The 24812-nt window shown below is 40.5% G+C and overlaps 1 protein-coding gene across 18 annotated transcripts in view; it reads right to left on the bottom strand.

Moving 5' to 3' along the window:
- The window catches only part of INIP (INTS3 and NABP interacting protein), a 65281-nt gene that overhangs the window by 12728 nt on the left and 27741 nt on the right, over window positions 1-24812 (bottom strand). For 5 of the 18 annotated variants that reach the window (XM_065530201.2, XM_074016806.1, XM_074016802.1 and 2 more), the window contains one exon: window positions 22335-22415. In XM_065530201.2, coding sequence (XP_065386273.1) covers window positions 22335-22359 — 25 coding nt within the window. In that variant the 5' untranslated portion in view covers window positions 22360-22415. Of the gene's footprint in view, window positions 1-1555; window positions 1700-6624; window positions 6709-16225; window positions 16329-17541; window positions 17675-22334; window positions 22416-23538; window positions 23670-24812 lie in introns of those variants that run through there. The other 13 variants (XM_045373641.3, XM_045373644.3, XM_045373645.3 and 10 more) reach the window with 10 other exon arrangements.

Here is a 24812-nt window from a genome sequence, read left to right as displayed (position 1 = left end):
AAAAAAAAAAAAAGAAAGAAAAAAAAAAGAAGACATACGTCAAGACAGGGTCTTGCTCTGTAGCCCAGGCTGGAGTGCAGTGATGTGATCATATCTCACTGAAGCCTCAAACTCCTGGGCTCCAGCGTTCCTCCTGCCTCAGTCTCCCAAGTTGCTAAGACAACAGGTGTGAGCCAGCATGCCCTACTAATTTTTGTATTTTTTTTTGTAGAGACAGGTTTCACCATGTTGCCCAGGCTGCTCTTGAACTCCTGGGCTCAAGTGATCCTCCCACCTCAGTCTCACAAAGTGCTAGGATTGCAGGTGTGAGCAACTGAGCTCAGCTCATTGTGGTCTTTCTGAAGAGAGTTTTCTAAGCCTTCCAGGGTACTGGTCATGTACTCTCATCCTAACTCCAATCCCCTTTTCCTGCCTGATCTCTTAGAGCTTAATCTTCTGGTAGAAGAAGCTCTGCGGGGCCTTTCCATGCTGCACGTCACGACCTGCTCCAGCCAGTCTTACAGACAGGCATGTCTCGGGAGAAGTCTTCTACTCAAGGAAAGATTTAATACAGTTTTGAGAGACAGAGGAAAAAACAAACTGTTTTTGGAAAAAAAAACACTATACTCTCATTCAACACAAAACTTCTGACACCGAGCAGTTCTTCAGTGGGCACCAGCTGAGTGTCCTGTAATTCAATTCTGACACTGTCTACCTAGAGATCGTGTTGGATCCCACAAGCTGAGGCTCAGTTCTACAAGACTGCTCACCACTTCAGACGCCAGTGGCAAGTATGCAGTAAGCTGTCACCTATGCCTCTGACTGGCTATAAACTGGGGGCCCCCATGACTCACTCCTTGGATTTGGTTAATTTGCTACAGTGGCTTACAGAACTCAGGGAAATACTTTACTTACATTCACTAGTTTATTAATAAAGGGTATTACAAAGGTTAGAGATGAATAGCCAGATGGAGAGATGCATTGGGCCAGGCGCATGGGAAGGGACACAGAGCCTCAATACTCTCTGGCACACCATCTTTCAAGCACCTTCACGTGTTCAGCTATCCAGAAGCTCACCTGAACCTTGTCCTTTTGGGGTTTTATGGAGGCTCCATTACATAGGCATGGTTGATTAAATCATTGGCCATTTGTGATCAGCTCAACCTCAGTCCCTCTCCCTTCCCCAGAGGTCAGTAGGTGGGTCTGAAAGTTCCAACCCTCAAATTATAGGGTTGGTTTCCCTGGCAACCAGCCTCCATCCAGGGCCCATAAAGAGTCATCGCATTAGAACAAAAGATGCTCCCATCACCCAGGAAATCACAAAGGTCTTCAGAGCTCTGTGTTAGGAAATGGGTTAAAGGACAAATATCAGCGCAAGGCAGGGTGGCTGTAATCCCAGCATTTTGGGAGGCCAAAGTGGGAGGATTGCTTGAGGCCAGGAGTTCAAGACTAGCCTGGGCAACTTAAAACAACAAGATGTTAGGACATAAATACTTACTAGGTTGTTTGGACCTGACTATTCACTAAACAGAATGGTTCTGCAAGACCTTGTCTCTACAAAAAATTTAAAAATTACCCAGGCTTGGTGGCATGTGCCTGTAGTCTAGCTACTTGGGAGGCTGAGGCAGGAAGATTGCTTGAGCCCATGAAGTAGAGGCTGCCGTGAGCCACAATCGTGCCTTTAACACTCCAGCCTGGTCAACAGAGCAAGACCCTGTCACTTAAAACAAAACAAAAACAAATATCAGAACGAAACATTCTCCTAGTACCCCTACTACTCAGGAAATTATGAGTTTTAGGAGCTCTATGTTAGGAACCATGGTCAATGACCAAATATGTGTTTCTTATTATATCTTGGTATCACAACAACCAAATTCCAAGAATGCATTACTTACACAATTGGTTATTTCTGAAAGGACAGTAAGAAGGTATTCTTCTATCTCAATTTAGGATTCAGTAAGAAGAAATGAGACAGAACAGAAGTAGGAAATACTAAAGTTTCAATCAATGAAAAATTCCTTCCAATCTCATATCAGACTTAAGAAAACATCATTACCTATGGAAATCCTTCCATAAACAGTTGTTATTTGCTTAGGACAGTTTGCTCAAAGTATCCCAAAACAGGCAAATTAATTCATGTTAAATGAAATGATTAAAGTAGGCCAGGGCCGGGCGTGGTGGCTCAAGCCTGTAATCCCAGCATTTTGGGAGGCCGAGATGGGCGGATCACGAGGTCAGGAGATCGAGACCATCCTGGCTAACACGGTGAAACCCCGTCTCTACTAAAAAATACAAAAAACTAGCCGGGCGAGGTGGCGGGCGCCTGTAGTCCCAGCTTCTCGGGAGGCTGAGGCAGGAGAATGGCATGAACCCAGGAGGCGGAGCTTGCAGTGAGCTGAGATCCGGCCACTGCACTCCAGCCTGGGCGACAGAGCGAGACTCCGTCTCAAAAAAAAAAAAATTAAAAAAAAAATAAATAAAGTAGGCCAGGTACGGTGGTTCACGCCTGTAATCCCAGCACTTTAGGAGGCCAAGGCGGGCGGATCATGAGGTTAGGAGATCGAAACCATCCTGGCTAACACTGTGAAACCCCATCTCTACTAAAAATACAAAACATTAGCCGGGCGTGGTGGCGGGTGCCTGTAATTCCAGCTACTTGGGAGGCTGAGGCAGGAGAATGGCATGAACCTGAGAGGTGGAGGTTTCAGTGAGCCGAGATTACACCGCTGCACTTCAGCCTGGGTAACAGAGCGAGACTGTCTCAAAAAAAAAAAAAAAGAAATGATTAAAGTAGTCCTGAAAGGCTCTTTCCAGCTCCAACACATGAAGGTTCCATAATTTTCCCCAAATGTCTGCTGCTCTCAAAACCTCAACTATCTTAATATTTGTGATATTTATGCCTGTGTATGGCAATGTGATGGTAAAAGGTGCCTTATGTAAATAATAACTGAAACTTTGTCAAAATAATGTTAAGGAAACATAATTAGCAAAGCAATATGTAATTACAAGTCCACTGATATAGAGAATCAGAAATAACAACTAGAACCAGAAATAACAAGTATCTGGCAGGGATGGAAAATTGAGAGCAGAAATAAAAGTGTACCCCAGCCTTGACCCCACTGCCATTTGGTGTGCAACTATGTATTTCAATGTTAATATCTTTCTTCAAACTAAAATGGAGTTAAGAGATCCTTAGATTCCCAGTTTTAACAAAGCTGGTCAGATAACTATCTTGAGGAGCAGAAAAATGGTCTGCCTCTTTCTTATATTTTAGAATACCACAGTGACTCTCATATAATTGCCTTCTTTCCCTCCAGAAACAGACATAGAGAAGGGAATTGTTCTTCAGACTTCAATAATGTTTGAATTCCAGGCTACAGTATTCTTTTCATTGATTTTCTGAATTTCTAGGTGTTTTAATACCTAAGACATCTTTTAGGAAATTATTTCTTATTTGCATTATTATTTTTATTTAAAAATGGGCCAGGTTCAGTGGTTCACACCTGTAATCTCAGCACTTTGGCAGGTCAAGGCAGGAGGATCACTTGAGGACAGGAGTTTGAGATCAGCCTGGACAACATAGCAAGACCCTATCTCAAAAAAAAAAAAAATTTGTTTAAATTAGGTGTGGTGCTGCATGCCTGTAGTCCCGGTGACTCAGGAGGCTGAGGCAGGAGGATCACTTGGGCTCAATGGAATGAGCTATGATGTGCCACTGCACTCTGGCCTGTGCGACAGAGCAAGACCCTGTCTCTAAGAAAGTAATAACAAAATTTTAAAAAAGATTCTTTCTCTTTAGTAGTAATCAGAATTAAATTTAAAACGTATAGGCCGGGCGCGGTGGCTCAAGCCTGTAATCCCAGCACTTTGGGAGGCCGAGACGGGCGGATCACGAGGTCGGGAGATCGAGACCATCCTGGCTAACACGGTGAAACCCCGTCTCTACTAAAAAAATACAAAAAACTAGCCGGGCGAGGTGGTGGGCGCCTGTAGTCCCAGCTACTCGGGAGGCTGAGGCAGGAGAATGGCGTGAACCCGGGAGGCGGAGCTTGCAGTGAGCTGAGATCCGGCCACTGCACTCCAGCCTGGGCGACAGAGCGAGACTCCGTCTCAGAAAAAAAAAAAAAAAAACGTATAGTAGTCAGCCCATATTTGCGGTTTCAGCTACCTGTGGTCAACCACAGCACAAAAACAGGTCAGGGTAGCACAGTAAGATATTCTGAGAGACAGAGAAGGGGAGAGAGAGAGAAAGACCACATTCGCGAAACCTTTATTGCAGTATATTGTTATAATTGCTAATTTTATTATTATTGTTGTTCATCTCTTACTGTGTCTAATTTATAAACTTTATCATAGGTGTGTATGTATAGGAAAAAATGTAGTATATAAAGAATTCAGTACCATCTGTGATTTCAGCATCTACTGGGGTTTTTGAAAAGAACATATTCCCCCTGGGTAAGGGGGGATTACTGTACAGATGTTTGTCACGTAATACTAAACAAGTAGAATGGTGTGGCAACTTTAAAAACTTTATCCATGAGAAATTTCAGTTGAATGTACCTTTCCACTTGGTATCAATGACTTGCTCAGCTATGTGAATTCTGATTGGGTAGTCTAATTACTTTAAACCAGAGGTTCCCAGAATTTCTTAATTCACAGTGTGCCTTAGTATCTCAGTAATGTTTGCATGACACCCCAGGCCAACAAATACATAACCATTCTGTTTAGTAAATAGTCAGGTCCAAACAACCGAGTAAGTATTTGTGTCCTAACATCTTGTAGTTGTTTAAAAAAATAATGCACATAATGTGAAATAAAAAATATTTAATTTCATTTTTAAATAACCACAGTTACTTACTAATGGATGTGTGCCTGGGCATTGTATCACTTTTCAAACCTTAGAATCAGTTCAGACACCACCAATCCTCATTCCCTGTTCCACACTGATTTTCACACAGTACTTGTTGGTTATCAAAGCAATTGCTAAAAACCTAACTTTGCAAAGATATGATGTCATTGAAAAGAACAGAGTGCACTGTTGAAACTGTAAACTATCTCAAGCTACTTCATGTGGTGTCCAACTAATACAGGTAGTTTTGTGTTTGCTTTCAAAACAATTTTCCATGAGGCCTCTGGGATTTCTCCATGGGGTCCTAGGATGCCATGGTGTAGAGTTCACAAACCACAGCTTTAGATCTTTTCTTCAACTACTACCCAAACAACTGAATGACAATTTCTCTCCCATTTTATCAGGGCAATCTTCAAAAAGACTTATAAATTAGGTATTATACAAATAAGTGCATAATAAAGTATCTTCCAACTATTAAAAAACCTCCTTATAGATGCAGAGACCTCTCTCTAATGACAGTGCCCATCATAAACCACAAGTCTCAACTCACGTTTATATAATAAAGGATATTATATAAACATAATAACTACTATAATTTTTATGCATTAAGTTAAAACTGCCTGTATTTGATGATTTTCTACCTACAAAAACAATTTTATATGATTCATCAACTTTTTAAAAAATTACATACTTGTATGTCTTGATTGGCTTGGTCAAAAAGGAAGAGCCTCGCTTTTAAAAACTTCATGCATGTCTGACAATCAGAGCATAGGTAGGTATAGTAACCTCCCTGTTTCCGTGGAAATCAAAGGTGAAAATCTGTAACTATGGGCTCTAAACTAACATTAATATAGTTCCTGGCCAGGAGCGGTGAGCTATGCAGTGAGCTATTTTTGCACCACTGCATTCCAACGTAGGCGAAAAAGAGAGACCCTGTCTCTAAAAGAAAAAACAAAAAACATATATACCTATAATTTCCTTTGACTGTTAATCAACTATATATTAACCTGGTTATAAAAGCAGCCCACTGGCCAGGAACGGTGGCTCATGCCTGTAATCCTAGCACTTTCCGAGGCTGAGATGGGCAGACTGCCTGAGCTCACAAGTTTGAGACCAGCCTGGGCAACATGATGAAACCCCATCTCTGCTAAAACACAAAAAAATCAGCCAGGCGTGGTAGCAGGCACCTGTAATCCCAGCTACTTAGGAGGCTGAGACACAAGAATTGCTTGAACTGGGAGGTAGAGGTTGCAGTGAGCTGAGATCGTGACACTGCACTCCAGCCTGGGCAACAAAGCGAAACTCTGCCTCGAAAAATAAAAATAAAAATAAAAGCAGTCCACTAAGGAGAGTTATGTTGTTCTCATATATTGCTCTATTTACTACCTCATAGTGAGCCTGTTATCCAAATAAGCAAACAAATCATGCTCTTATAATAATCAAATGGAAAGATGTAAAACACAGGTATTATTGATTTTATACAATAGACATTTCCCTAAAAGTTACGTAATATGAATTAAGGTAAGATAATTATGGAAAGACATGTTTAAGTATACTGGAACGTGTCATTTAGAGGAATCCAAAGGTGAGTTCTTTGTAAAGTGAAGAATGTTTTCCAAGGGAAATTGGTACTCTCCCATTTATATATACAAATTGCACATGCTTTTTGTCAACTATAGCACAAGACTTGTTCTTTCTCAGTGGAGGCTACTACATTCTTAGAAGATAATCATGTGGTTCCATCTTTTTAGCGATTTAGAGATACTATAAATATAAAATAGGGCCAGGTGGCTCACATTTGTGCTTTGGGAAGATGAGGCAGGAGGATCACCTAAGGCCAGGAGTTCAAGATCAGCCTGGGCAACACAGCGAGACCTTGTCTGTATTAAAAAAAAAAAAAAATTATTTTTTGAATTTAGCAGGGCATGATGGTGTGTGCCTACAGTCCCAACTACTTGGGAGGATGAGGCAGCAGGATTCCTTGAACCTAGGAGTTCAAGGCTACAGTTAGCCATGACTGGACTGCCACTGCACTACAGCCTGGGCAAGAGAGTGAAACTGTCTCAAAAAAAAAATATATATATATATACATACACACACACACACACACAAAATTCTTGAAAAGCACACATAGTCTTGAAAAGCAATTTTTAAAATCTGATAATGTCTAAATTTTGTCATGAGCAAAATAAATGGCCATATTGGAAAATCCTGATCTGTTGTTTACAGCAGTATCAATTTCCCTCAAGATTAACTTGTTCACACAAAAATATTTTGGGGTCACTGTAATTATACATACATAAAAATTATATGAAGAACAGTCAACAATGAAAAAAGCATTAAAAAGCCTATATAAAGATAATCTGATCGATAATGTTCATATGAATAGGAGCACAACTGAGTTGTGCTCAAGATGGAGTCTTGCTCTGTCACCAGGCTGGAGTGCAGTGGTATGATCTTGGCTTACTGCAACTTCTGCATCCCAGGTTCAAGTGATTCTCCTGCCTCAGCCTCCCAATTAGCTGGGACTACAGGCACGTGCCACCACGCCCAGCTAATTTTTGTATTTTTAGTAGAGACAGGGTTTCAACATGTTGGCCAGGGTGGTCTTGATCTCTTGACCTCGTGATCTGTCCACCTCAGCCTCCCAAAGTGCTGGGATTACAGGCATGAGCCATTGCGCCTGGCCGCGAATTTTAAAAACACTTTAAAATTTAATACTATGAAATTTGAAGAGTAATTTTTAGAAGTACTAAAAAATTATTTATCCATTTAGTTAGTTTTAGAGGGAGGGTCTTGCTCCTTCACCCAGGCTGGAGTGCAGTAGCACCATCACAGCTCACTGTAGACTTGACCTCCTGGGCTCAAGCGATCCTCCCACCTCAGCCTCTCAAGTAGCTAGGACTACAGGAGGAACATGCCACCATGCCCAGCTAATTTCTTTATTTTTCGTAAATACAGGGTTTCACTATGTTGGCCAGGCTAGTCTTGAACTCCTAACCTCAAATGATCCTTCTGCTTGGGGCCTCCCAAAGTGCTGGGATTACAGGCATGAGCCACTGTCCCCAGATGAAAAATTTATAAATGCTGAGAGTATGATGTAACTATAATTTGGCAAATGATTTTCAAATCTAACACCAAGCTGACAGGATAGCTTGATTCGATATTGTTTTTTTTTTTTCCTTTTTTTTTTTTTTTAGTGGAAGAAAACGAATTCAATAAAAATACTGGAAGATATCAGAAGAATATTCAATTGTTCTGGTTTTGTTTAACATTTCTGAACTAGGTTGAGCTTTAAATGAAATTCATTCTACTCCCTCCTCCTCTCATTTTACTTGGCAAGAACTTTGCCAACTAGTGAAAAGGGGTGAGAGGAAGAATTCCTGGCAGAGGGATCTTCACACAGAAAGTTATATGCCAATATGATAGTGGTCATGGTCAATGCAACCTTATAATAAAGAAAAATGGTAAGACGGAAAAAGATCTAGTAATGTTGTATTGGACTGCCATTATTAACATATGCCCTAAAAGAAACATGGTCTCCTGCTCTGTCACTACAACGGCCAGTAAAAATGCCTCCCTCCTTATCCTCAACTCCATGTTGAACAGATTTTGGTCTCTAATACTATTCTCCATTAAGAAGGAACCAGAGGTCAGGCACAGTGGCTCACACATGTAATACCAGCACTTTGGGAGGCCAAAGTGGGAGGATCATTTGAGGCCAGGAGTTTGAGACCAGCCTGGGCAACACAGTGAGACCCTGTCTCTATAAAAACAAAACAAAACAACAACAACGAAAAACAAAAAACAAAAAAAACCCAGAGTTTTAGGGAGAATACTAGTTCAATGTCTTAGGGCAGAAAAAAAAATATCAAAATGGGATTGGACTATCTTGTCAGAAAGCAAGAAGACTTTTAACATTTTTATGTATCCATTTATTTTTTGTTCTTAGAGATGAAGTTTTGCTCTGTCACCCAGAGCTCGAGTGCAGTGGTGGGATCATGGCTTATTGCAGCCTCAAACTTTGAGGCTTAACCCATCTTCCCACCTCAGCCTCCCAAGTACCTAGGACTACATGTAGGCACCACCAGTCATGCTCCTAGCTAAATTTTTTATTTTTTGTAGAGACAAAGTTTGTGTTGCCCAGACTGATCCTGAACTCCTGGTCTCAAGGAATCCTTCCACCTCAGCCTCCCAAATGCTGGGATTACAGGCGTGAGCCACTGTGCCCGGCCGAGAAGAATTTTTTAAAAAGGTCCAAGGTAAGTGATAAAAGGACAAAAAAGTCAATTTGAGGTTAGCCAGGCTGTCACAATTTGAACATTAAAAAGAGAATAATAATTACAGCTAAATGGAATAAATTAAGTCTGTGATAAGCCATGAATTCATAATGAGATGCAAAAGGGAAAGCTAAGATACATGATAGTTGCAAAGAAGGGTGAAAATAATAGGGTATCCAGTGTCTTATTATATTAATAACTAGGTTAGTGTTAACACTTAGGTGTTTTGTTTCTCCTGTTAAGTATATGTCTATTTATGAAGTATAGCCGTGTACTTTTTTGTTTCAGTACAAGGAGGGTAGGGTGGATGCAAGGAATTATGTGTGACTAAGCCAAACAGTTCCAAAAAAAAGCAGGTCATGTACCAACAACAAGAAATTCAGATCAGCACAGGCCCGAACACATACAGTAGGATGTATTTTTAAAGGAGACGCAGTGGCTGATGACTGCCTATAATCACACACAATGCCCGAGTAGACATTGTGAGTTCTAAAAGGGTGAAATAGTCCAATATCCTAGAGAGCTCACAGTACGTAACTCATCCCTGATCGCTCAGGAGAGGAGACATCTATAATTCCTGGCACTACTGCTGCCAGAAAAGGGCAAGTTATAATGACAACAAAACACTGAGCTATGAAACACTGATCACACACAAAATAAAGAATATTTCAATTCCTGGAATAACTCTAGGCTGCAAGAAACTAACAGTCTAGGAGAAAGGCATGAACTTAAAAAAAAAATCCCCCTGAGCAGGTAACATTCAATTATAGAGGGGAACTAATGCACACCAACACAACTTTAGGTTCCCATCAGCACAGCCTTTGGATAAGCGTTAGGCATAACCAAACCTTGTGTTTTAATTAAGAATCAAATCCATCAACAACTCTGAACTCTCAGTAATTTGAAATTTTGCTTTGTTTTGGTAGTGGTAAGATTACTGTAACCTACAAAGGTATAGAAAAATTACTATAATTCTGGAAAAGTATAGAAATAGAAATCTGGAAGAGTATTGTAACTCTAGGGAAATATAAAAATGCAAGTATATCAGCCGAGTGCAGTGGTTCATGCCTGTAATCCCAGCACTTTGGGAAGCCAAGGCAGGAGGTTCACTTGAGCCCAGGAATTCAAGACCAGCCTGGGCAACATAGTGAGACCTCGTTTCTACTAAAAATAAGAAAAATCAGCTGGATGTAGTGCACACTTGTGGTCTCAGTTACTCAGGAGGCTCAGGCAGGAAGATGGCTTGAACCTGGCAGGTCAAAGCTGCAGTGAGCCATGCTTGTGCCATTGCGTTCCACCCTGGGCAACAGAGCGAGACCCTGTCTCAAAAAAAAAAAAAAAGAAAAGAAAAGAAAAAACAAGTATAGAATGTATAAATTAAACCAACAGGTTAGTATTTTAAAATACATTTAATTTTAGGTAAATTTTTGACCACTATATAAAGTGAAGTTTAACAGACACTATAATTAATTATAATTGTAATTTAAACTGTTATTAAACATAATTTAACTAAGCTTGTAAACAATGTCTAAATGTTTTTAAAAAATGTTTTTTGAAACAAGGTCTTGTTCTGTTGCCCAGGGTGGAGTGCAGGTGGCATAATCAAGGCTCACTGCAGCCTTGACCTCCCCGGCTCAAGGCATCCTCCCACCTCAGCCTCCCAAGTAGTTGGGACCACAGGCATGTGCCACCACACCTGGCTAATTTTTAAAAGCTTCTGTACAAATGGGATCCCCCTGTGTTGCCCATGCTGGTCTCAAACTCCTGGGCTCAAGTGATTCTCCCACTTTGGCCTCCCAAAGTGCTGGAATTACACACGTAAGCCACCACACCTAAATGTTTTAAAACATTTTATTTTAGAACTTTAGTGTATTAGGTAAGTAGGTTTATTAAACTGAGTATTAAATTATGAGCAGTGATGAGTATTTTCTCCATGCCCCAAATCTCTTCAGACATTAAAGAATGAAATGGAACGGAATGCTTGGGAATTGGCAAATAAATACAAGTGACTCTAGCACAAATTATGTGTGGAAAAAGCAGTGAAAGAAGCAGCTGGGAAGGTTAAGAAGCAGTCAGATATTTAGGGACCTTGTATTACATGTAGATTCTTAGTTTCATCAAATAGGCAATGAGGAGCTACTGAGAGTATTTAGAAAAGGACGAGGCAGAGATCAATCTTGGCACGGTTTCGAACACCCTCTGGTGGTAACAGAGAATACATTACAGGGTAGAAGAGACCTGCTGCAGGGAAAAGTTAATCCAGGATCAGAGACAGGCAGTGAGATAGAGACCTGTTCAAGAAATAGTGCAATATGAAAAGGTGCTCAACACCACTGATCATCAGAGAAATGCAAATCAAAACTACAGTGAGATATCATCTCACCTCAGTCAAAATGGCTTTTATCCAAAGGTCAGGCAATAACAAACATTGGCAAGGATGTGGAGAAAAGGGAACCCTTGTAAACTGTTAGTGGGAATGTAAATTAGTACAACCACCATGGAGAACAGTTTGGAGGTTCCTCAAAAAACTAAAAATAGAGCTCACTGAAGCCTCAAATTTCTGGGCTCAAGCGATCCTCCTGCCTTAGCCTCCAAAGCAGCTAAGACTATATGTGTGCACTAGCACACCTGGCTAATTTTTTTTTTTCAATTTTTTGTAGAGACAGGGTCTCACTATGTTGCCCAGGCTCATCTCAAACTCCTGGCCTCAAGCAATCCTCCTGCCTCAGACTCTCAAAGTAGTGGGATTGCAGGCATGAGCCACCACACCCAGCCCGCAATTTTCTATGGTAAGATTCTGTTAATTTCAGGGTTCAAACTTACTCTAACTAGGGCATCAATATATAACTTTTAACAATGTTATACTCACTACATGAGGGTTTCTTTTTAACCTATATAGTCTCCTGATATAATTCAATGCATCTCTTTTCAGTCTCAGAAGCACAAAGATGTTTAATATATTATCTCATGTATGGTAAGAACTATTACTTTAATTTTTTAAAATAGTATAGAAACAGGGTTCTTGCTGTGTTGCCCAGGCTGGTCTTGATGGGCTCAAGTGATCCTTCCACCCCAGCCTCCCAAAATACCAGGATTACAGCAAACCTAGCAGAAACTATTTATTTATTTATTTTTCTTTTATTTTTTTTGAGATGGAGTTTCACTCACGTCACCCAGGCTGGAGTGCAGTGACGTGATCTCAGGCTCACCACAACCTCCACCTCCCAGGTTCAAGCGATTCTCCTGCCTCAGACTCCCAAGTAGCTGGGATTACAGGCACGCATAATCATGCCACCATGATTACACATTAGCCACCATGCCTGGCTAATTTTGTATTTTTAGTAGAGACAGTGTTTCTCCATGTTGGTCAGGCCGGTCTCAAACTCCCGACCTCAGGTGATCCGCCCACCTCGGCCTCCCAAAGTGCTGGGATTACAAGCGTGAGCCACCGTGCCTGGCCTCTTTTTTTTTTTTTTTTTTTAACCAAGCTATGTTTCTAAGTAATTGGCTGGAATTATTTAATATCCCTTTATAACTAACCTTTTTAAAAAACAAATTAAAAAATCTGTTTCAAACTTTTTTTTTTTTTTAAGAGACAGGGTCTCGCTCTGTTGCCTGGCTTTTGTTTGAAAAAACATTTCCACTTTTGGAACTATAACACTATCTCCATTCACAATCACGTATGTTCTCATTTTCTCATTCATTCATGGAAACATTTTGACTCCCACACATTTCTTTTTTTTCCTCCCGCACATTTCTTTGTCACTAAAAACACTCTCAAGTAACTAGCATTACATCAGATTGCATTTAAAATCTAAGAGCTGATAATCATTTTCCTTTAACAGCTCTATCACACTTAAATGAAGACTAACTGAAATTCTTCTTATTGTAAAAAAATCTCAAGCTAAAAGTGAAAATTATTTTGATTATATAGTTACGGACAATCTACTACACTTTCATAACAATAATTTTTAAAAGATTACTTAAATCCTGTCGAGTGGTTATCCTACAAGCTATAGACTCTTCACAACTGTATAGTACATTAAAGTACCATACCTGAGACACCTATGTTTAGTATTAGAGGAATGTCACTATGGCACTATTAGTTTAACATGTTTTCAGTTATTTTATTGATTCAACAAATATTTATTGTGTTGTGGACTAAGCCCTCTTTCAGATCGAGCAGTCTTTCACACTATCACACACGGGCACAAAGTTAGGTTCTAAGGATGCAATGATAAGGCAAAACTTGACATGATTCTAGCTCTCATGGTTTTCAAACTGTCCGGTGAAAACAGATCAATCAAATAATCACACGAATGAATGTGTCATTAAAATCTAACATGAGTAGTCTGAAATAAAGAAACCATTTGATGAGCATTTATAACAATCATTATTGTAGGAATGAATGCTAAATAAACTTAACCTAGCATGAAAGTTGGGGGAGCAGTGTCAGAGAAGGCTTTCAAAGGAGGTGATGCTTGAACTGAAATCTAAGGCATAAAATTAGGGGTGAGGAACAAAATAACCTTTCCGCCTTTAAAGAGATCACTCTAACTGCAATGTCGAGAACAGACAAGAGAAAATAGGAAACTATCACAGTAGAAAGAGCTAGAGATAATAAAAGTTATTAGTGGATGGAAATGCAGAGATACAAACAGATCCAATAGCTATTTAGGAAGTTAAATCAGGAGGAGAGTGATGGATTGACTAGGAAGGAATGAGGAAGAAGGTGTCATGGAGGGGTCCTAGATTTTTTTGGTTCTTGCAGTTAAATATGCATTGGTTTTCTATGGCTGCTGTAATAAATTACCCAAAATTCGTGGCTTAAAATGACACAAATCTATTGTCTTACGGATCTATAGGTCAGAGGTCTCACTGGGCTAAAATCAAGGTGTTGCCAGGGCTGCATTTCTTCTTTTATTTATTTATTTTTGAGACAGGGTCTCACTCTGTTGTGCAGGCTAGAGTGCAGTGGTATGATCAGGGCTCACAGAAGCCTCAACTTCCCATACTCAAGCGATCCTCCCACCTCAGCCCCATGCCCAGCTAATTTTTTTTATTAATTTTTTTTTTTTAGAGACAGGGTCTCTAAACGGATTCTAGGAAAGAATCCATTTTCTTGCTCTGTCCTAAATCTAGTTAATGACGAACGTTTCCTATATCTTGCAAGATTAAAAAATTACTAAATCATAAGCCACCTTTCAGAGTTTACCAAAAATACATAACAAAGAAAAGGAATCAAGTCCTAATGTCTGCTCAGGTGATTTGTCTGTGTTCATATTCTCTTTCACCTAGACCTAAGGACTCACTCCTCTTAACACTACTGCCACTTTTTCTACCCATTGAGGTTGGTAAGATGATGATGTATCTTCTGCTTGAATCAATCTTTCTTCCCCACTCATTTTTCTTTTCTTCTCACATATAAACTCACAGGCCCTTTTCACTTAAAGGATTTTCTGCTTAACAACCAATGTAGAAGATTAGATTAATCCCAATAAAGATTAAGAAGAGGTCTTTTGCCCCTTGTCTCGAGCTCCCAGTGGTTTCCTATCAGTGCTATCATCAGAATGTTGTAATTCCCCCTACTGAAGGGCAGTATGGGAAAACAGAATGAACAACGAACTTGGGACTTGGAATCAACTTGGGTTCTCATCTCAGCACTACTGCTTGCTATTGAATATTGGGAAAATTACCTCACCATGCCTCAGGACCAATGGAGATAACAGTAACAGCTTTAAAGGGTGGTTACAGGAAATACAGAAAAACGTAAGTAAAAGTCCTAGAACACTGCCTGCCACATGGTAGTTGTTTAATAAATACACACTATTATTTTTATTATTATCTAGCATTCTTTCTCCCTAGTCATTAGGTTAACATCACTAGATTCCTGTCATCCCATATCGACAATTCTCTATCAGTGAACAGTTTCTCACTAGATAGGCCACAACTACTTAGCATGCAGCTTTCTAATTATATTCACATTTCAGACTCCCAGGCCACTCTGAGTGCACGTGGGGATCCCATACTCTCTCCTAACTATACAGTCTCAGATTACTTTACATAATATTCTTTCCAGTTACAATTTCAATCTGGAGCCTACAGGTCAGGCCTAGCATCAGAAATCTAATTTATTCTCTTTGCCGTAGCAATTAAAATGCAACAAAAAGAAATTTAGCCTTTAGAAACCTACTCCAAATTGTGTCTTTGTATCCGTACTCTCATCTTTAAAAAGGTACAAATACAAGAATTTTCAGATGCTTTTTATGCATCACTGGGACAAACTCTTAATTGAGAGGTGGCATACTTTAGTATAAACCTGAAGAATAAACTTGCTTTCCTTCTGGACCATCCATGGTTTAGGTGAAGACTTGTACTTGGGTCTGAGGTCAAACAAGACACTTCCCAGGAGCCTTGCAATTCCATGCCTATGCAGCATGCTGAAATCACAGCTGAGAGCACCTGGACTGGCCCAAAAGCAATAGTTCCTACTACCTGATCTGCAGATCTTATGGTTGCATTTTCAGGTATCTGTAAAATTGAAAAAATCAAACAAAAGAATTCATGTTCCTTACTCAGTATTTCACCAGGTCTCTCTGAAATCAGGCTGAACCAATCCGATGCCACCACATCATCACAGGACCTCGACATTTACCAATAATGAAAGACTCTGCTGCTTTTGGTATCTTGTCCAAACTCCAGGTTGACAGTCTGCCTCTGCATACTAAAATTCTCATGATTGAAAGCCTACCAAATGTTCCACACTACATTGGACAGTATGAAGAACATGGGACGGCAGTGACTGTCAAGAGCATATGAAATTTAGCAGTCCTGATTACTATGACGGCATGAAAGACTGCTAGATCTGAAAGAGGGCTTAGTCCCCAAAACAATGGAATTGTTCTCTACACCAGACAAAATAAGTAAAATATATTTATTTACATTAATAAATTACAACACATAAAGATTTTTTTTAAATCATGGTTCTTTCAGTTGTCATTTTAAGGTAATTACGGCCCTTGGCATAAATCTCCCTATTAAGTAATTCTTATACATACAAACAGTACAGAAATTATTTACTACAGAAAGTAAAATACAGCCAGGCACGGTGGCTCACACTTGCAATTCCAATGCTTTGGGAAGCCAAGGTGGGAGAACTGCTTGAGAACAGGAGTTCAGGAGTTCAAGACCAGCCGGGGCAACAAAGCGAGACCCTGTTTCTACAGGAAAAAAAAAAGGAAAAAAAATTAGCCAGGCGTGGTAGCATGTGCCTATAGTCTCAGCTACTTGGGATGCTAAGCTGAGGAGTTGGAGGCTGCAGGGAGCTACAATCACACCACTGTACTCCAGCCTAGGCAACAAAGCAAGACCCTGCCTCTTAAAAAAACTAAAAAGACAGAGAGAAAAAAAATACAATAGATCTGAATAAATAAGAATTTTAAAATTTCACTGGAGTCTGGGAGTCTCTAGAACACGATGTGGACTCCCTCTGCTGGTTCCTAGTAGCAGCAGTTCCATGACACCAACAAAGATCCCTGACAAAGGAGCAACGGAAGCCAAAAGGCTAAATTCATTTCTATTTAGATTAGGGGATGTTTCATAGTGGACCTGACTATGGATCAGTCAAAGGTAATACTAAAAATGATTGCATTTTTACTACAACTACAAAAAAAGTAACCAGCATATTGTAAATCTCAATGATTTGTGCTAATAGTGGGATAATTGAAAATCTATGTTCATTTGGAGTGCATTGTGTGGTTTTTAGCAGCGTATTATGTTTCCAAAATAGACTTCTCTTAGTTTTCATTTGAGCTCAAATTAAGTTATTTTTAATATGGGCCCTTATAATTTAATGGAAAAATAAAGAGGTCAACAACCACAAGGGAATGTGGACCTATGATTAGTCCACAGAGCACACAAATCACACATGGCTATGTGAGAGGAGAACAGAATGGTATTAGCTGGTTACAGCTGGTAAGCTGTCACCACAACTTGATTTTTACAATACTATAATTCTACGAAACTCATGTAACCTTTAGTTTGTCCTAAATATAATTAATAAACTAAAACAGAATCAGCAAGCTTTCAACTGGCAGAGTAGTCTGGTTGGGCTAATCCTGCCACAAATATAATACTAAAATATTAAAAATTCACTATTTAAAGGCATTGGAGTCTGACTAATAACAGGCAGAAACTGCAACTGGTGAGATTTGGGAACTTGTGGCCTTTTGCCTGAAGCACTCCCTAATCCACTAACAGCTTGGTTAGCCTCACCTTACTAGCTTGAGGTGTCAGAGAAGAACTCAAGTTCAGGGCTGACAGAATAGCCAAAAAATTAGGGGCAAGGCTTGAGGGAAAGGCAGAAGGAATAAAGCCCAATTCATGCATATAAAATCCACTCAAAGTTTTCTCTCACTGCTGAACTACACATACCCAGGGGAGATCCCAGGCAGCCCATCAATAAAGCAGATGGTGGAAGCTGAAAAACGCTGCAAGATTTCAGCTGCTGCCCAACACAGGAGAGACAAGATTTTGGAGTCGAGTCTGAGTTGAGTCAAGCTGTCTGCTAGAACAAAATTCACATTTCAGAAGAATATAACAGAATCCAGAGTTTCCACAATGTCCAGTACCCAATAACAAATCACGAGTTATAGGAAGAAAAAGGAAAACATGACACATATGCACCGAAATGCTGTCAACAGAAACCAACTCCAAGATAACCCCAATGATATAATTATCAGTCAAGGATTTAAAATCAGCCATTATAAATATGTTCAAGGACTCAAGTGAAAAAGACACAATAAATAAAAGGGGTATTTCAGCAAAGAAATATGAACTATGGAAAATAATCAAATGGAAATTCTAGAACTAAAAAGTAAATTGAAACAAAATGTTCAATTAACAGCCGATTGGAGATGGCAGAACAGTTATTAAAGTTAGAGCATTAGAAATTATCCAATCTGAAAAACAGAGAAAAAAATATTGAGGAAAAATAAGCAGAGCCTTGGAGTACTTGAATAATGGATAGAAACATCCCACATTTAGTGAAAGACATCAACCTACAGATCCAAAAAGCTCAACAAACCCCAAACAAGAAAACCACCTCTAGGCATACCACAGTCAGACCACTGAAATACAAAGAGAAAATCCTAAAAGCAGCCAGAGAAAAATAACACATGACATACAGGATAAGAACAACACCATAAGACAACCCCAAAGCTCATTAAGAAAATGAAAAGGCAAGCAAGACTGGGAGGAAATATGTGCAAAACATATCCGACAAAGGATTTGTATCCAGACTGAAAAATGAAAACAAAACAACCTGCTAAGAAAAGAAATAAGCCGATTTTTAGAAAATAAGTAAAAGATGTGAACAAACACTTCATAAAGGAAGATTCACAATGGCCAGTAAGTACAAAGAAAGTGCTCAGCACTTGTCATCAAGGAAATGCATTTTAATACTACAATGAGATGTCACTTCATATGTTCTAGAATGTCTAAAATTAAAGACTGACAAAAGTAAATGTGAATCAACCAGAACATTCACATATTGCTAGAGAGAATATAAAACAGTAGAGAGCTCACTTCGGCAGCACGTATACTAAAATAATAAAATGGTACAAGTGGCCCAGCATGGTGGCTCATGCCTGTAATCCCAACATTATGGGAGGCCAAGGTGGGAGGATTTCTTGAGGCCAGGAGTTCAAGAACAGCCCAGGCAACAAAGCAAGACCCTCTCTCTACAAAAAAATAAAAAAATTAGCCAGGCATGGTGATGCACGCATGCAGTCCCAGCACTAGAGGCGGGAGGATTGCTTGAGCCCAGGAGTTTGAGGCTGCAGTGAGCTATCATCCACCTCAGAGCTCCAGCCTGGGTGACAGAACAAGACCCTGTCTCTTAAAAAAAAAAAGTATCTGAGGCCAGGTGCAGTGGCTCACGCCTGTAATTCCCAGCATTTTGGAAGGCCGAGGCAGATGGATCACCTGAGGTCAGGAGTTCGAGACCAGCCTGGCTAACATGGTGAAACCCTGTTTCTGCAAAAAATTAGCCGGGCATAGTGGCATGTGCCTGTAATCTCAGCTACTCGGGAGGCTGAGGCAGGAGAATTGCTTGAACCCGGGAGACGGAGGTTGCAGTGAGCCGAGATCATGCTATTTTGCACTCCAGCTTGGGCAACAAGAGCAAAACTCCATCTCAAAGAAAAAAAAAAAAAGTATCTGCAAAAGAGACTTTAAATGCTCACAGCAGCTTTATTCACAACAGCCAAACTGAGAAAACCCCAAAGCTCACAAGCAGAAGAATGAATAAACAAAATGTGATATAGTCATACAATGGAATACTACTCCACAATAACAAGGAACAAACTACTGATCCATGCAAAATATGACAATACAGATGAATCTCACAGACGGTATGGTGAATGAAAGAAGCTGGACCAAAGGAGTATACACTTTTACATGGAGTCTCGCTCTGTTGCCCAGGCTGGAGTGCAGTGGCGCAATCTCGGTTCACTGCAAGCTTCGCCTCCCGGGTTCATGCCATTCTCCTGCCTCAGCCTCCCGAGTAGCTGGGACTACAGGCGCCCGCCACCATGCCCAGCTAATTTTTTTGTATTTTTAGTAGAGACGGGGTTTCACCGTGTTAGCCAGGATGGTCTTGATCTCCTAACCAAAAGGAGTATACACTTTTAAGAGTTCATAAGTTTAAGACAAAACTAAGATTTAAAAAGTCAGAACAGAGATGAGTAATTTAAAAATATGAAGATAGGTCAAATATACATAGAGTCAAACAGGACTTCAGACTTGACACAGAACAGAAATACAGGCGTCCTTCCAGTAGTTAAGCAGTTAACTGCTTGCCAAATGAGATTCAATACTTTATAGAGAGTAAATTTTACTTTTATAAACATTTTAAAATAAAAACTCCTTGATAGCAGCAAATGTGTCTGACTTGATTTGTTTTGGAGCTATCTTAACACAGGTGAAATGTGTACAAAAGTTTTTACAGCAATGAAGATAAAGGCACGGATAATGCATGATGACAATAAAACTTCTTTAACAGTGGTTCTGATTTCAAGTAAAAGAGCAAGCGAATATAGATGTCAGAAGAGGCCATAAGGTGAATAATGGGAATACAATTTCAATGTAAATAATCTTAACATAGATTAAAATATAGGATTAATAATATAAAGGATGTTGTATATCTGATCCAATGCCAGATCTACCATCATATGTTGCTTAACAACAGGGATACATTCTGAGAAACTCATTGTCAGGTGATTTTGTGTTGTGCAAACATCAGTGTACTTACACAAACCCAGATGGTATAGCCTACTACACACCTAGGCTGTATGGTACAGTCTGTTGCTCTAAGGCTACAAACGTGTACAGCATGTTACTGTACTGAATAGTGTAGGCAACTGTAATACAATGCTAAATATTTGTGCATCTAAACATAGAAAAGGTAGAGTAAAAATATGGCTTAGGGAACACTTACTCTATTTTATGAAATGAAGTGTTGCCTGATTCTAGAATCACAAATAAAGCCAATCGAGATCTTAAAACACACACATACACATACACATATACACATACACACAGTTTAAAAGATAAAAAATGGTATACCTGTACAGGGCATTTACTGTGCATGAGCTTTCAGAACTGAAGTCACTCTGGGTGAGTCAGTGAGTGGTGAGTGAATGTAAAAATCTAGGACGTTACTGTATACTACTGTATACTTAGGCTCCACTACATTTATTAAATTTTTCCTTCTCCAATAATACATTATTAACCTTAGCTTACTGTAACTTTATTTTATAAACCTTTAAATTTTTTTAACTTTTTGACTTTTGTAATAACACTTAGCTTAAAACACAAAATCCTGGGCTGGGCACGGTGGCTCAAGCCTGTAATCCCAGCACTTTGGGAGGCCAAGGTGGGTGGATCACCTGAGGTCGGGAGTTCGACACCAGCCTGACCAACATGGAGAAACCCCGTCTCTACTAAAAATACAAAATTAGCCGAGCGTGATGACGTGTGCCTGTAATCCCAGTTATTTGGGAGGCTGAGGCAGGAGGATTGCTTGAACCCGGGAGGCAGAAGTTGCAGTAAGCCTGGCCGGGCGCAGTGGCTCAAGCCTGTAATCCCAGCACTTTGGGAGGCCGAGGTGAGCGGATCACGAGGTCAAGAGATCGAGACCATCCTGGCTAATACGGTGAAACCCCGTCTCTACTAAAAATACAAAAAATTAGCCAGGCGTGGCGGGCGCCTGTAGTCCCAGCTACTCTGGAGGCTAAGGCAGGAGAATGGCGGGAACCTGGGAGGCGGAGCTTGCAGTGAGCCGAGATCGCACCACTGCACTCCAGCCTGGGCGACAGAGCTAGACTCCGTATCAAAAAAAAAAAAAAAAAAGTTGCAGTAAGCCAAGATCGCACCATTCCAGCCTGGGCAACAAGAGTGAAATTCCATCTCAAAAACAAAACAAAACAAAACAACAACAACAAGAAACACACAAAACACTGTACAGCTGTAAAAAAAAAAAAAAAAAAGTATTTTCTTTATATCCTTATTCTATAGGCTTTTTTCTATTTTTAAAATGTTTAAGTTTTTACTTTTTAAACTTTTTTGTTAAAAATGACACAAACACATGCATTGGCCTAGGCCTACACACGGTCAGGATTATCAAGATATCACTAGGCGATCGAAATTTTTCAGCTCCGTTATAATTTTATGGGACCACCATCCTATAAGCAGTATGTCATTATTCAGCACATGAGTGTATTTCAAATGTAGTTTTTTTCTTTGCTTTTTTTTTTTTTTTTTTTTTTTTTTTTTTTGAGATGGAGTCTCACTCTGTCGCCCAGTCTGGAATGCAGTGGCACGATCTCGGCTCACTGCAAGCTCCACCTCCTGGGTTCAAGAAATTCTCCTCCCTAGTAGCTGGGATTACAGGTGCCTGCCACCACACCCAACTAATCTTTGTATTTTAGTCGAGACAGGGTTTCACCATGTTGGCCAGGCTCATCTCGAACTCCTGACCTCAAGCAGTCCACCCGCCTCAGCCTCCCAAAGTACTGGGCTTACAGGAGTGAGCCACCGCTCCTGTCCTGCTATTCATTTTTTAAATTCTGGCTACAGTAACTGCCCTATGCTAAATTTTCTCTTATTCAAATACATTTACTATACTGGGAAAATGTTCCTAGTAAAGAAATTCCCGCTGTCATTACCTTGTCCTGAAGAGTTTGCTGCCATTTTCCTATTTTGTTTCAATTATGTCCAGTGGCAATTGGTCAGCACTTCACAATCACCTGTAAAATATGTGTACACACATATACAATGCACCATATTTTAATCACAAACTAAAAGGAACAGTTAGCCTCCCTCCTTACAATGAAATGTTTGCTGTTTCTTAACCTCTTCACAAAGATACATTTGAAATGTACACGGACTGAAATCCCACATGTAAACTCTGCTAGTGTCTCAAGCATTTAATTAAATACGGCATTGTTTATTCTTGCAGATGTTCATACCATTTAGCATTACTGTCTTTAATAAACATTAGGTTGTATTTACCAAATATATCAACCAATTGATAAGAGTCAATACAATCATGCTGTTAGGAAAAAAAATCATTCACCTATGGTGTCTCTGCATTCGTCTAAAACACATACCCAGCAACTACTGTGTACGCTGAAAGCTAAAAAAAGAAAAGGAGTAGTGTACCTGCTCTACACCATACACTGTGTAAGATGCTCGAAATTAGTTCCTTTATTTATTTATCAACATTTTATAGATGAGGAGACCGTACCCAGGGCCATAAAGCTAGTAAGAATTATTTGGGCTGCTGGTTTCCAAACTTCGTGCTTTCGTACTAAATCCTGGGGAGATCCAAGATGAGCAAGATCCTACTCCTACTCTCAAGGAACATATAATCCGATGGGAAAATAAAGTCTTATTCAAGCAACCATATACTATTAATTTTTTTTAAAAAAAAAAAAGCTTAACAAACGCGCTCTTTAAAAGGTGGGCACAGTGCCGGAGGCACATAATTAATTTCATTGGGAGCAAAGAGTGACGCCTTAGTCTAGGGAGCCCGGAAAGACATAAGAAATAGAAAACAGGCACCGGTTTTTAATAAACGAATCGTTAGGTGTCTACAGCGGCTGACAATGCCGGGTTAGGACTGGAGGACAACAGGGCCATCTTGTGACAGGGCTAGACTGGCGTGCCAGAAAGGTCCCTGCCTGCGGGCGTGCAGAGCCGACTGGGCCAGGGCTGTGAACGAGACGAAGGAAGCAAGTAGGAGCGAGAAATGTTGGGTGGCAAGGTCGGAGGGGAGGTCGCTGCCTGTAGCAACAAAGACGGCGGCGGCAGGTTAGGACCGGGGCCACACTTTTCCATTCCCCGGTGCCGCCAGACTGTCGTACTTACCTGGGACCCGAGGACACCGGGACCGCCTCGCTTTCCAATCGCGGCTCTTAAAGGGGGCGCGACCACTTACGCAAAAGGAGCTCAACTCACCGCACTACAACCTTCCCGCCCCCGCTGAGCTTCCGCCTCCTGACTGACGTGCGCCCCAGGGAGCGGAAACCCCGCCTCCCGCCGGGACCCAACGGCCACCACCCGTCGCGATTCGCACTTTAGCGGCCACCTCAGTGTAGACGTCACTTTTTCTCCAAAGAGTGACAGTCGAAGAGGCTCACGGGAGATGCAAGCAGTACTGCTGGGGGGCGGGGGGCCAGGGTGGGGCGTGGCTCGGGGCGGGGCAGGGCGGGGCTGTCAGGCAGGGGCGGGACGGAGAACAACTGGGTCCCTAGCACCAAGACTGGCTGCTTCTTCATTGCCACGGCCTGGCCGGTCTTGTGACGGTGCGAGTCCACCTTGGCTGGGCCTTGGAGGAGAGGCGAGTCTAGAGGCTAAGCTCGCTTTCGAGCTTTAACAACCATCTCGGATTACACATCCGCGCACACACATACACACACACACAAATTCAGGAATATTTTTTGTCTACAGTTTACACAATTATACACAATGAAAGCACTGAACATGGAGGATTTTTATTACAGTGCAATAATCTGCATTTAAGAAGTGGATGTGCCACATCGCAGAACACCAAGATGCCATGAGTGAGATCACCTGCTGCCCACCTGATTCCAGCACAATAGATATCTACACATTTGAATTAAAAGGTAATCTTATATTGACATGTGTTCAAATTGCACTTTTTTTAATTTAAAAAAATGTTTTTTATAGAGGCAGTGTCTCGCTTTGTTGCCCAGGCTGGTCTTGAACTCCTGGCATCAAGGGATCTGCCCACCTCAGCTTCCCAAAGTGCTGGGATTACAGGCGTGAGCCACACTGCCCTGCTTAAAATTGCAGTGTCTTAATCTCTTCTGAAAGATACATTTGAAAAACACACAGACTTAAATCACAAATGTAAGCTCCCCAAGCGCCTCAAGCATTTAATTAAATAGAATGGATAATGAATTTGAACATATGTTTTTAATAATCGATGTTTGCTCAAGAGTAAAATGTTTATGATACACAATTTTCTTGTGCACAGATCAATGACTGAAATAATCGTTTCAATACCAAGTATTTATTTACTCAAAACCAAGCATGTATTTACTCTATACCAAGCAGCTATTGAGTGCCTTCTACAATGCGAAGTGCTTCCTGTGCATCAGCTCTGGTCCTGTTGTTTC

This window comes from Macaca fascicularis, chromosome 15 (assembly GCF_037993035.2).
Source record: "Macaca fascicularis isolate 582-1 chromosome 15, T2T-MFA8v1.1".
NCBI lineage: Eukaryota > Metazoa > Chordata > Mammalia > Primates > Cercopithecidae > Macaca > Macaca fascicularis.
Note: the sequence above shows the minus strand (reverse complement) of the source record. Positions and strands in the feature narration are given on the sequence as shown.